At 46.0% G+C, this 12,624-nt stretch overlaps 1 protein-coding gene across 4 annotated transcripts in view; it reads right to left on the bottom strand.

The window, feature by feature from the left end:
* Nucleotides 1-12,624, bottom strand: part of LSAMP (limbic system-associated membrane protein) — a 1,012,183-nt gene that overhangs the window by 108,397 nt on the left and 891,162 nt on the right. For all 4 annotated transcript variants that reach the window (XM_008631757.2, XM_017731916.1, XM_008631753.2 and 1 more), the window contains one exon: nt 5,339-5,464. In XM_008631757.2, the coding sequence (XP_008629979.1) occupies nt 5,339-5,464 (126 nt within the window). The remainder of the gene's footprint in view (nt 1-5,338; nt 5,465-12,624) is intronic.

Genomic DNA, 12,624 nt, shown 5'->3' with positions numbered 1-12,624 from the left:
GGAGAGTTAGACTGGCATATTTGACAAGCCTTCTCATCTCCTTTCATTTTATGCGGTGACATGGGACTGGGTGTTGCAATCAATACTTATCTGCTTTGGTCTAGACTGGTTCTTCTTACGCTCTGATTACCACTGTAATAACTAAGCTCCTTTTCTGAGCCAAAGTGGGTATCTTTAGACTGTCAGGTAGCATTCAGAAGAATCCAGAGTGTTTTCTTCTCCATCAAGTGGCCTTGCTGGGCTGAGGCCAAGGAAGTTGGATTGAGAATGGGATACCTAGTGGCTTTATACAGGTTTCATACTCTGTAGCTTCTCCAGGAAAAGGGAATTGCTTGTTCCTCAGCTGGTTATGCATAAGCAGTAAAGGACTCAATTCCTCAACTTTCGTCAAAATAGCTTTGTCTCCCTGTCCCCAGCTCTCAGGATGTCACCAACATGGGTACTAAAGGCATTTGCCAGAGTACCCACAAGCAAGGTCCTTGGGAAGGTTTCAGCCACTGATGCTTTGTGGCAAAGAAGCAGAAACATGAATGGTACTGCTCTTTACAAGCTTCTCAGGACAGGAGACAGCTTTTTCTTCTGCATTTGTCTGCCCATGCACAGCAAAAGGATTGGCAGTGAGATCTCTGGTAATCCAAAGACCCCACAACAACTGTCCGTGTTCATATTGCTGCTAACCCGATTCACAGGAGGCCACTCTTTAGGGCTTCCCTTGAGAGTTTATTGGTAAGAATATGAATGTACATTAATTTTTCTTCTCCCCACGAAGCTCTTTTTCAGTCAACCAGGCATCTAGCTTGGCTCTGAGTAAGACATAGAGATGAGAAATGATAAATGATAAAGCCTCTGGACTGTGATCTCACTGTCTTACCGGTAGGGAGAAGACACATTAGCCTGAAAAATCCTAAGTCAGTAGAGACATGAAGTAAAACTAAGAGGGGCTCGAAAGCAGGCATTGGCTACCATTTCTGAACTATTTTACTGATTCTTTTCTTGGCTGTGTTAGTTGTTATCCTGGTGCAAGGTAGAGGGAAAACAGAGCTCCTCCTAACATAACTACCTGTAGATGGGTAGGCTGCCTGTGGTAGCCCTCACAGACCATATCAGTGTGATAAGTGATACATGATCCTGTGCTGGGACCTCGTCTAGGATGTGGTGCAGCTACAGCATATTTGAGGTTATTGCACTCAGTGACAAAAAAATAATGTATACCTTTGTGGGCCATGGATCAGGCAGCTTATGAACTGACATTAAGGAGAATAAAACAATAGGGTGCCACCCACTTTTTGTACAGAGTCTGGGTTTTTTCCCTTTCAGGAGATGAGAGGCTACAGAGTGTTCCCTAGTGAAGTATTCTTAATGCTGACAGCTGCTAATTCATGCAGTCTGCATAGGACATCATCAATACTCACACCCACTCTAAATGAACACATCACAATTTCCTGACAAGTCCATTTCAGATCATCAGTTTTACAGTCTTTGCTATGGCTTACCATCACAAACCAGGATGGCAAAAGTCATAGGGTATGGCAGGCTTAACAAGCCCGCAGCTGTGTCCTGAATCACAGAAATGGAATCAGCCTATGTGCAGGGAGGGATGTACTAGCCTGCTGCTGGAAGCTACAGGTCAGTGATCCCAGAAAAGAGCTCTGCTGGCTGGAGGGGAAGTGCTAATGAAGCTGTTTGTGCTTCCAGGAAATGCCTGTTAAATTATCTACAACTACTTAGACCTGGCTGCCAATGTCCTACAGAACAATAGCCTGTCAGGTAAGAAAGAAAAGGGTCTGGGTGACTCTCTCCACCTGCTCTGCCAAAATACAATCTGTCAATCATCTGAAGAGGAATGCAAGAGGAGTTAAAGCTGAACTATTTTGTCATTTGCCATTGAATTATTAAAGTATTTTTCCCCTTACCTGCCTCCCTCCCAGGTGTCAGTGCTACAGTCATCAACCTTAGCCACACTTTAGCTATCTCACAGGATTAGGAGAGGTATATTCTCTGTGAGCTGCTTCAGGGCATCAGGACTTACAGCTGAAGTGAGAAAAATGCCTGGTTCAACTGCTCACTGAAGAACCAGAACAGGAAGCAACATAGCAGTTTATAAATCAATTTTTTAACTTCCCAGATAGGCAGATAAGTTAGCTACGATTGCAGCATTTAAACAAACTATCACATGCATCCCTAGCTTCTCTGCATAAGTACCAACACTGCCTTCCCTTTGCATTTGTATCTTCCACTTCCCAGCCAAGAAGAAAGAAATAATTTCTGTGGTCCTCACTCGGGTAATTAGCCAACAAACGCTATTGACAAAGTCAATGAATGAAAGAAACAGTAAACAAAGTAGCTAATGAACTCCTTGAGGAGAGTGCACAAAGAAAAAGTAATTTGGCACTCTCGCCCCCCAATACCGGTTTAATTTTACTACCTGTCCATTCAAAACCTCCTACCCAAGCTCAATAACTCTCTTTCTTCCAGTTCTGCAGTCACAAGTTTAACCATGAAAAAAACTGAAGGAGAGAGATATATTTCAGAAACCTTTACAATGATCTAAAATAGCTCTTTGATGCATAGCAGATGTCTTCAAAACTTTCATAAATGGAGCCAAAATGCTTTGCAGTTCTGGAAAAGGGAGATTCCAAGATAAGACATGTTTCCAACTGCAGCAGCTCTGGAAGAGATTTGGGATTTATATTAATTGTCAACCTCAAGGAAAACACTTAAAAGAAGTCCTTCTGTCTCCCATTTTGAGACAAGTGCCTTACTGGGCTTTATGCTGCTCAAAGACCTGATGTCTGCCTGAAAGCAGTCCCTCTGTATCTGTAAAAGACAGCAGATGGGTTCAGATGGGGAAAAAGAGAGAACCACAACCAGTGACACATGGAGGTGACAGACTGAGGACTGCCTGCCCTTCATCATAACCTCTAGTTTGTTACGGAGGAGGTGCTTGGCAGGCTTCACTGCAGGGAGGAGGACTGAGGAGGGATTGGAAAGGAGTCAGTGAGATGGTGCTGAGGGATGCTAACAAGGCAACACCTCTGAGACACACAGCATGGGAGAAAAAATGTGAAGGGACATGCTGGAAAACTGAACAAGAGAGCCAAGAAAACTGTCCCTACAGTCAAAGTAGGGATGGGATTCTTCAGTTCTGTTGCTCACCAGAGGGGATAGCCAGAGCGAAGATTTGTTCTGTGGAGACTTTTGTAAAAAGGAGAAAAGAAATCTGTGTCTGATACAATGAAGTAGGTGGTAAAACTGAAAAATACCCCACAAAGCACCAACAGCCAAAGTGATGAGTCAGAACAAGAATCTTCTTACTGCTCTGAAGAATGCCTCTCACGTGTACCAGGGCTTAGATTTCAGGAAGATTTAACGGCCTTAACTCAGTGTTAGGCTGTGATCACAGATTAGCTAGGGAGTATCTTTTACTTGAATACAAGGAGTTAGAGAACTGTTGTAACCGCTGGACTCTGCCTAGCAGGCTGCAGCTCCCTGTGAGCACAGCGGGGGTTTCCTAGGGCCATGCCATCAGTCTCATCCCGGAGTCCATTTCAGACAGCCCCGCGATCTGGCTCCGGCAGCCAGCAGCGTTACAATGCAGTGGTGATGAAGAAGGTAGAGAAGGGTCCACCATGAAGGTTTGAGATGGCTTTAATCACATCTCGCCCCCACGATGTTCAGAGGTAAAGAGACCTTGTGGTTTAAGTGCGGGGTGGTTTTGTCAGGGGCCCAGGGGCGGTCCCTGGGCGGGGTTGGGGTACAGGAGCCAATAGGGAGAAACTGAGGGAGTGGCCAGGGCTAGGGAGGGAACAGGGGGAACGTGACAGAATCGGGTGATTAACAGGCTACCACAGAGAACTAAAAGACTGATGCAGCAGTTAAGATGGAAGATTTGATATGAAGTAAACTTTAAGAACAGAAATACCACAGCTAGAAGATTCTATATACATAATTAAAGATTAAAAAAATAGCTTCTATTTTCCTATAAATGCAAATGGCACAGTCATGCTTAATTCCGAAAAAAAACCAGAAGAGAAAAGTCAGGTAGTGACGATGATACCACAGAGGAGTAGTTTTCCCCGCATCAACCCTGCTCCCACCTCTTCCTGGCAGGCTTTCCCCATCTTTCTTCTCCTGTCATTGCAAGAAATGGGCCAGAAATACAAACTGCATATCTGGCCTTCATACACATGAAAGCTCAGGAGAACTTTGGTTTGGCTGAAGAGACGAGACAGGAAATCTAAGTAACCCCAACCTCAACCACAGGCTCCAAATCCAGGGGGTTCTGGATGTAGCCCTTAGATTAAGCTCTGTTCCAATGTGTCATTCTATCTTTCTCTCTCCAACTTTCCTTCTGCAACATTCTCCCCTTTTCTGGCTGCTGAACTGCAGTAGAAAGTTGCACTATCTGTAGCACATGCAGAATGTTTGTTCTCTGCCTACCTCAAATCCTCTTTAACCTTTTATATATATGGGACTATCACAGAAGACCATTCATATGGGGCTAATCAATGCTTAACCCATGCATTTTAGATTAAAGAACATCTGATAGGAAGATAAATCATCTAAAGAGTTTTTCTCTTCTCCAAGGACATGATATGGAGGGATAGAAACCTACCTCTTGTTCTCATCCTACTGTTAAATCTTTATGGGTTGAAGGTTTCCTTGCAACCCAAGCTGCTAACCCCATAGAGTCTGGCTACTGAAAGGATATTCTCCTTCCATCCTAGCCACATCCTCGAGCATGGAGGGCACAGTCAGATAGCACAACAAAGATGGCGAGTTTTCCTTTATTCTGTCACCATCCTGCTCTTCACTCACCTTGAAGATCAAATGCCTTCTTTACTCATCTCAGAAGACACAAGACTTCTGGCTGTCTGCCAAAGTGGAGAGTAATATGAAATAAACTGGGCCACTATTTGCCTCTCCCTTTTAAGGCAAATCAGTAGGAAGCAAATCCCATGGTTTTCAGAGAGAACCTCTTTTATGTACTGTCTCAACAGAAATCCTTTTCCTTCAGTCTGGCACCAGCATCATTTTATCTCCACCACTGTACTGTGCATTACCAGCAGAACAGACTGGGACAACTAGATGAAGACCTAAGCTAAATAGAATTACAGGTCCAATTCTGTAGAGCATCTATTGAAGTAATTTCATTTGTTCACTTGGAAAACCTGGTTATTGTGCCTGGGAATTCACACCACAAAACAAGCTTGAAGTACATTTAAGATTCTTGCCACTTTTCTATTGCTGCCTATATTGCTACTGAAATTTTCTTTGATGCTGGAAGAGAAGGAAACTACTGCATGGTGCAGAAATTGAATACAGTTGGATTTCTTACCTGTAGGAGTGAGGTGCCTCCAGGTGATGACAGGCTCAGGACGCCCATTTGCCATGCAAACCAGGGTCACATTGCTGCCCTCATTCACGGTGATGTCCGAGGAGATATTGGAGATCTTTGGTGGAACTGTGAAGGCAAAAGAAAGTTTGACCTTGTTAGAAGCAGAATTATGGAGGGCAGCTTGCCTGGCTTACTAATCTACCTGCCTATTAACCAGAGCCAGCCACAAACTCATCTCAGAGGCTGCACGCTCTTCACTACTACCTGGGTTTCTGAAATTACATCAGAGCAGTATGTACTCTTGTGTAGTTTGTATTTCAAGGGTCTCCAGGTAGAAATGGCCTTTGCTGCAACAGCAATGCTGTGTGTTTGGAAAAGTTTGGGGATCTTCATAAAATGACCTCTAAGAACTTGCCTGCGTGCCCCAAGTCTGCATGGAAGGGGTCAGCAGGCTCCAAGTATCATCCCAGCTAATTTTTACACTCCAAAGATGGAGTTCTACATCCTCCTGCAGGATGCCAGGCTTCCAGGCACCGACTCAGAGGGTGTATTAGTTATTGGTTTCTGTGACATCTTTCAGCCAAGAAGGATCCTCCATGGGCGACCTGCAGTAGACAGCTTCTGGATGACTGCACCCCACATATCACAGCACCAAAGGCACAGCAGAATCTTTAAGATGCCGTGACTTGGGCATTCAAGATCCTTAAAAACCTTCCAAGCTGAGTTTGTGTCATGGGACCAGAGTGACCATGAACTGGGACCTGAACAGAAACCTCCAGGTGTGGAGTGTGCCAGCTGTTGCAGTCTTTCCTGTCTCACATCCATGTCTTGCTTCCATGCTTCACACCCCATGTCAGGTGGTGAGGGAGTTTGATTAAAAAGGAATCCTCTAATTTTTTTTTTCTTTCATATATTTTCGGCTTCCAAATTTGTGTGTAGCGAGGAATGAAACAACATCATTTTCTGCTTTGCTTACCACGAGTAAACAGACAGCAGCTTCCCCTTCCCCCTCCCTGGCAGGAGTGGCTGATGGTCCTTTTGAGGCAAAGCTGCCTATAAGCTAGGTGGGGAAAAGGAAATGAAGCCTGAAGAGAGCAGCTCACTACTTCCAGCTGTGTTGCTGGATTCACAGGAATATTCTTGACACCCCACAGCTCATTAGACTCTGTGTAGGCCCCAAACTCATGGACAACACTTGAGCATCTATGACCATGGGACCCCCTCGAAGGAAGAGGACCTGTCAAGCAAAGTGAGGCAGACATCTATTTTCCTACATGCTCACTCACCCAGACAAGGAGGGATTTAAGCCAGGCACATTGGGGAAGGATTGCCATGATCTGTGGAGAAGTGACAATGCAGAGGGCAGTGAGGAAGCAGCTGGGGCACAACACAGTAGGGAAGGGTTTTGCATGCCTTGTGAAAGCAGGACAGCTGGGGGGCCATCCCACATGCCTGTGCACCAGTGAAGGTATCATGGTGAAAAAACAGGAGGAATCAGATGTTCACACAGATTCACAGTGTTGTAAACCCATAGGGCTGGAAGAGCTGGAGTGAGACAGCTCTTAGGACTGGCCTGTAGCTCAGATACAGGCTTTCTAAGAAAGACAGGCTGGAAAGGAGAGGAAAAGAAATGCAAAGGAGTGGCTGGCATGTACCCAGCTCTGGATGGTGAACTAGCTGAGAGCTCAGATGTAAGGATCAGAGGATATCACAGTGTCACCCTTGTTCCTTGGTGTTTATTACCAACCATTTGATAAAGAAGAGGCAGTAGATAAAGACTGCTTCAGACAGGTAGAAGAAGCCTCACAATCACAGTTCCTCATTAGGGACCAACCACCTTGACATTTTTTGGAAGGGAGAAAGTGCTAGGCTTAAGCAGGCCAGGACACGTGGGGGTCCTTTAGGTTCAGCATGAGTTAGCAGTATGCCCTTGCAGCAAAGACCAAGCACCCTGGGTTGTATTAGCAAGAGAGTAACCCCATAAGTGGAGGGGTACATCTGAAACCTTTTACATGGTGCTTATTAGACAGAATCTCAGGCACTAGATCAGTCTTGGGCTCCCCAGTACAAGAAGGCCATTGACACACTGGAGCAAGTCCACTGGAAGGCTCCCAGGATGGTCAGAGGACTGTAGCACATGACTTACCAGGAAAACCTAAGAGAAATGGGTCTGTTCAGTCTGAAGAAGAGAAGGCTGAGGGAGATCTTATTGCTCTCTACAAAAAGTGAGTGGGAATGTGTGGAAAAGACAGAGGCAGGCTTTTCTCAGAGATGCACAGAGGGGCACAGTGAACAGTGAAAAGCAGCAAACATGAGCTGCGATGTAGGGGAGGAAAAAGCTTTTACCTTCAGAAAGTCAAAGACAGGACTAGGTTCCTCAAAGAGGGGATGGAAACTCACCTCCTTTCTTTCCCAGTGGATGAGTGGAACACCCTGTCCCCATGGCTCAGAACAGACCTGCGCATTGTTCCAGCCAGCAGACCTGCAGGCTGGTAGAGCCCTGGAAGTTCCAGTGCAGAAATCCAAACTGCTACTCTTACTTACTGGGAACAAAGCAATTCAGAGGGCCACCTCACACCTGAGAGAAGACCAACATGCACAGAAGAGGACAGAGGGGCTTAGTCTGGGAAAGAACAAGAGGCTGCTATTTCTGCCCCAGTGTTCTGTCAGGGGGCACAAGGACAGTGACTTTGGAGCACACTCAGCACAGCTTCTCCATGGTGCACTGGCAAACCTGGGTATGCAGAGCCCAAGAATAAAACCAGTAGCAACACCACGTTCTGGGAATATTACCATAACCTCAAGGGGTTAACATTTTCATGAGGAAAAAAAGCTGTGCGGCAAACCAAGAAGAACTAAGCAGAACTAGCAGGTGGAGCTGTGGGCCACTGTGAAGTCCTAGCAGAATGGTGCAATGCCAGCCAAAATGGCTGAGGAGAGAGCAACAAAAGCCACTACAGGGCAGCAGCAGAGCTCCAGTTGGGACATGTATAAACTGCCACTTTCCAAAGCTGTCAAGACATTTTACTTCACAGAGGATCAAGTAAACTCAGCCAGTACAAGCAGATCTGACCATGCCTACTGAATGCCCAAGAGGAAGAGCATGTGTCCAGATGGTCATATCTGGCTTGCCGCTTTTTCAGATGAGGGTGGAAAGGACATCCAAGGCTGAAATCCTGTTAGGAATATAATGGCTTGCTCCTTTCAGCTGCCACCCTGGTCAGGAGGCAAGGAAAGGCTAAGACGAGGGGGAATAGGGCAGGAAATCATTTCCCTCTAAATTTAAAACCTGGCTTGGCTTCATCTGCTTAGAACCCAAAGCCAGTGGACAATAATTTCACTCAGATAAAAAGTCAGAGACTTTTAATTTTCAGGGCGTCAAGCCAGCATGTTAAAATGCCAAAACTGTCAGCACCAGCAACAGTTAGCATTGCCTCCTTGGCACTTGTCATTACTTTGCACACACCTTTTTAGGACAGCCTTAAAATGAGAAGCTTTGACCTTATTATTTTTCCCCATGTGTAGGTTGTATTATGTTTTCACAGGTCCCAGACTGCTGGAAGAAGGATTGCTGAGAATAACACCTCCTGGGACCAGAATCTTCTGGGTGTCACAACCTCTATTTGCCCAGCCATCTCCTGTTGACCCTCAAGTGGAAAACTCTTTTGTGTCTGGCCTCTGAACCATTAGCAGAGGCAAACCCACAGGCTGCAGCCCCACAGCAGGGCAAGTCCTACAGCTAAACAGAGCTTCCAGGCATTTTCATATCCTGACTACAACTTTTTCTTTCAGGGGAAACCAGGCTGCTGCTGCACTCCTCTGGCTCCAAGGACCATGGGAAAGCCCTGTCAGGGTGTCTGGTACTGCTGAAAAATATAAGACTACCAGATTTTTTTCCACCCTTTCAGTGTAAATCACATGGGATATCCATTACACTGTGCTTAGCATCCCCCTGGTTGCACACTGTAGTACCCCACTGCTCCATCCCCAGAGAGGGAGGATGCCCCACCCACAGCAGGGACTGATTCTGGAGAGATGGAAATGAACACTGAGAAGAATGACTTGGAACTCACGTATTAATTTCTTCTACATTTCACATCTACAGGACAAGGCTGATGCCAGCCCAGCATCTCATCTTCCACGTCACTGACAGTAAATAACAAACCCCAAAGTAACCAGTGGCCATTCTCCGTGACAGAAGCTCGCATTGGAAGAGAAGGGAAGCTGCAAGGCAGGAACGAGGCAAGGGCAGAGATACTGTAGGGTGCCCTGGACTGGGAGGGCTGCAGGGCAGGAGGGGCACAAGGTCAGAGCTGGTGTGGGAGATTTCAAGTCCCAGGCAAGACACAGTGACAGAGCTAGGTAGAACAGGCTTGTGCAGAAACAGCTTGCACCAAGCCTGTTCTAGTTAATTGCCGTCAATCCTTCACTTCATGACAACTGCAACTCACATTAATTTAAATAATAAGAAAGACTGAGACATGAAAAATAGATCATGCTCCCCCAGCACAATCACTGTTGCTCTCCAGATGAAAGCAGGTGATTTGTTTCCACAAAAACACTTGCTATAGCAGTTATTACAGACCAGGGGCTGCATACGGGACGCAGCAAGGAAACCACAAACAAGCAAACACGCAAACATCTGCTGTTGTTATCCTTGCCTTTTATGACCAAAGCCCTTCAGAGCTCAAAACTCCTCCTGAGATATTACCCGGAATGGTGTGGGCGGGCTGGATCAGTGTTCTAATTCAAGGCTATGGAAGGAGGCAAGGAGAACTGCTACACCCCTAATGTCCCAGTAAATGAGTGAGCCCAAAGGTTAAGAGACACGAGTTCACAAGCGGGAGGCCAGCTCCTGAGTACCTTTCCAGGAGTGCAATGGGGGATGGAACAAGAAAACATCAAGGCCACCCTTGCTAAAGCAAGGCTTCTGGAGATCTTTCCTAATGGAATTTATGCAGAACCTGACCCATGCCACAGCTCCCGAGCCATTCAGATCCCTGCCTTTTGATCAGAGCACCTAGTCACAGCACAGGCACAAAGTGGCAGGAATGGGAACCACTGCCTAGCAGGAGTGGTACAAGGGGTGCCTAAAGGCTGGGGGCAGCAGTTTCTTGCTCCTGCACTGAGGGCTCTGGTTTCATGATGCTTCACATGATATCTCAATGCAGCAGGAGGATGGGTTTGTGAGAAAAGGGCAGGAAGCACAGAACTAGGAACTCAACTTGGGTATGACAGAATAAAAAATGCAAACAGAGGGACAGTGGACACCTAGCTGGAAAACAGCTCTGAGCCCTGTAAATGCATTCGCATGAAATTCACTCAGATGGCTGGACCATTCCCTTTGGATAAACAGTGCCCTGCATCTAAGACCCTTAGATGGAGCTTTCCACTGTAGGGCAGCTACTCCCCAATCTCAAATTATAAGACTGCTCAACAGTACAGTCAATAAGTCACAAAATACATTAAAAAAATACAGCTTATTCCCAGTCTACAGACCTATAATACAGCAAAAGCTATTTAATATCTCCAAGACACAGATGCAAACAGTATTGAAACTGCCTAAGAAAGCCCCTAAGCTCCATTTAAGTGGTCTAACTGCTTGTCCGAAAAAGGGCACCTTGGATACAAATGGAAAAAGTCACAATCCCTTCCATATATCCTCATTAGTTGCTTCCTCCAGCCTATTTCCTTCCTCTCTATTGGCAAGTAGGACCCCCATCTGTTGGATAAAATAAGGAGTCCCACTCACTAATACACAGGAGTCACCAGCTCTCAGGGCAAAAACAAGAAAACATCAGGACTTCTCTCCAAAGTCAAAGGAACTTTGCAGCCACTAAAACCCTCCCCAGGTGCCTATCAATTAGCCTTGAGAGTTCTTATTTCCTTGTCCCCAGATCCCAATTAACAGCACTTTACAACAAACGCTAATAAGCCCCAAGGCAGAGGTAGGGGGGATGCTGACCATCATATGGTCCTTCAATGCTTTAGAACAGCCACCTTGCTCACCACAATTAGGGGTCCTTTCCTGGGGCAATTAATTGACAGCAAATTGGCCTCATTAGTCATTGTTTAGTTAAAGTGTTTAGTGGTGAAGAGAGTACCTGAAGAAGGGGCTGAGCTGCTAAACACAACTAAATGGTTTAATTTCCCTCTTATGTGTGCAGCAGGCTAATCACAGCTCTTTACAGCAGTAACAAGAAACAGCTTGTTGATGCTAAAGTCCGCAAAGGGAGCAAGCTGAGGCTGGAAGGTAAAATCCAGACACCCTTTGGGACACGGCATGGTAATGTTTCTGAAGCATTTTACAGAAGAAATGTGACATCAGACCCAAGATGTGTTTTTTACGGTCTGATTCACGCTGCAGCCTCAGCCAGAGGGAGACAAAGCTGTCAGCAGAGCGAGAGGCCAGAGAGGGAAGTTGTTGAACTTCATTAAAGAGAGTGGACTCTGAAAGAGCCTTCTGACCTTCCACTCTGCTAGGCTTGTTTCACTCTGCCAATGCCTCGCTCAGCATTAAAGCTTCTGTGAAGTAGAGGCAAATCCTGAAGGCTTGGTTTTGTTTTTTAATCCCCTGGGAACCAAAAAACCTCTCAAAATACACTACAGTGTTTTTACAAGGTGTAAAAATTCCCTCCTTCTGTTGTCTGAAAGGGAGTGCCTCATCATGTAGCCTTTAGGGAAGAGTCTATGACAGCCAGAGCATGGAAACCACTTTTAAAGATCTGCAGTTCCCAACCCACAGTGTGCTCCCCCAGCACTCCGCACTGCTGGGGCTGATCTCCATCAAGGATCACTGCTGATGCCAAGAGAGGCCAGGCAGAAGGAGGCACAGGGGCTGTGAGCTTGGGCCTTGCCATCTCGGTGAGCTTCCTCCATCATGCTGCTGAGCCTCACCCGCTGAGACGCCAGGCAGGAAATTATTGAAAATCCAGATGGGAACTGTGTATATGGCACTGGCTGGGAGCAGAGAAGCAGACAGGATCCTGTAAATCAAAGCCATGTGCAAAGCTACCCATGAGCTGGGTAGCGTGTCAGAGCTCACCACACTGGAGAGTAAGAGTTTACAAGCCAAAATATTTTGTCTAAAGGAATGCTCTGCCTCATCCAATATATAGTTAAGTGTCTGGACGATTTTTCCACATAACACTGCATGGGAAGTGCTTCCAGTACATTCTTTCTTCACAGAGAGCAGCACAGAGTACAAACATGTTGCACTGTCCCATTCCTGAGCTGTTGGAAAAACCAGCATAGAACTGGGCTCAATTGCTTATACTCATTCCTGC

Source organism: Corvus brachyrhynchos, unplaced genomic scaffold, assembly GCF_000691975.1.
Source record: "Corvus brachyrhynchos isolate BGI_N302 unplaced genomic scaffold, ASM69197v1 scaffold3, whole genome shotgun sequence".
Classification (NCBI taxonomy): Eukaryota; Metazoa; Chordata; class Aves; order Passeriformes; family Corvidae; genus Corvus; species Corvus brachyrhynchos.
The sequence above is the reverse complement of the archived record's forward strand: the minus strand, read 5'-3'. Positions and strand labels throughout refer to the sequence as shown.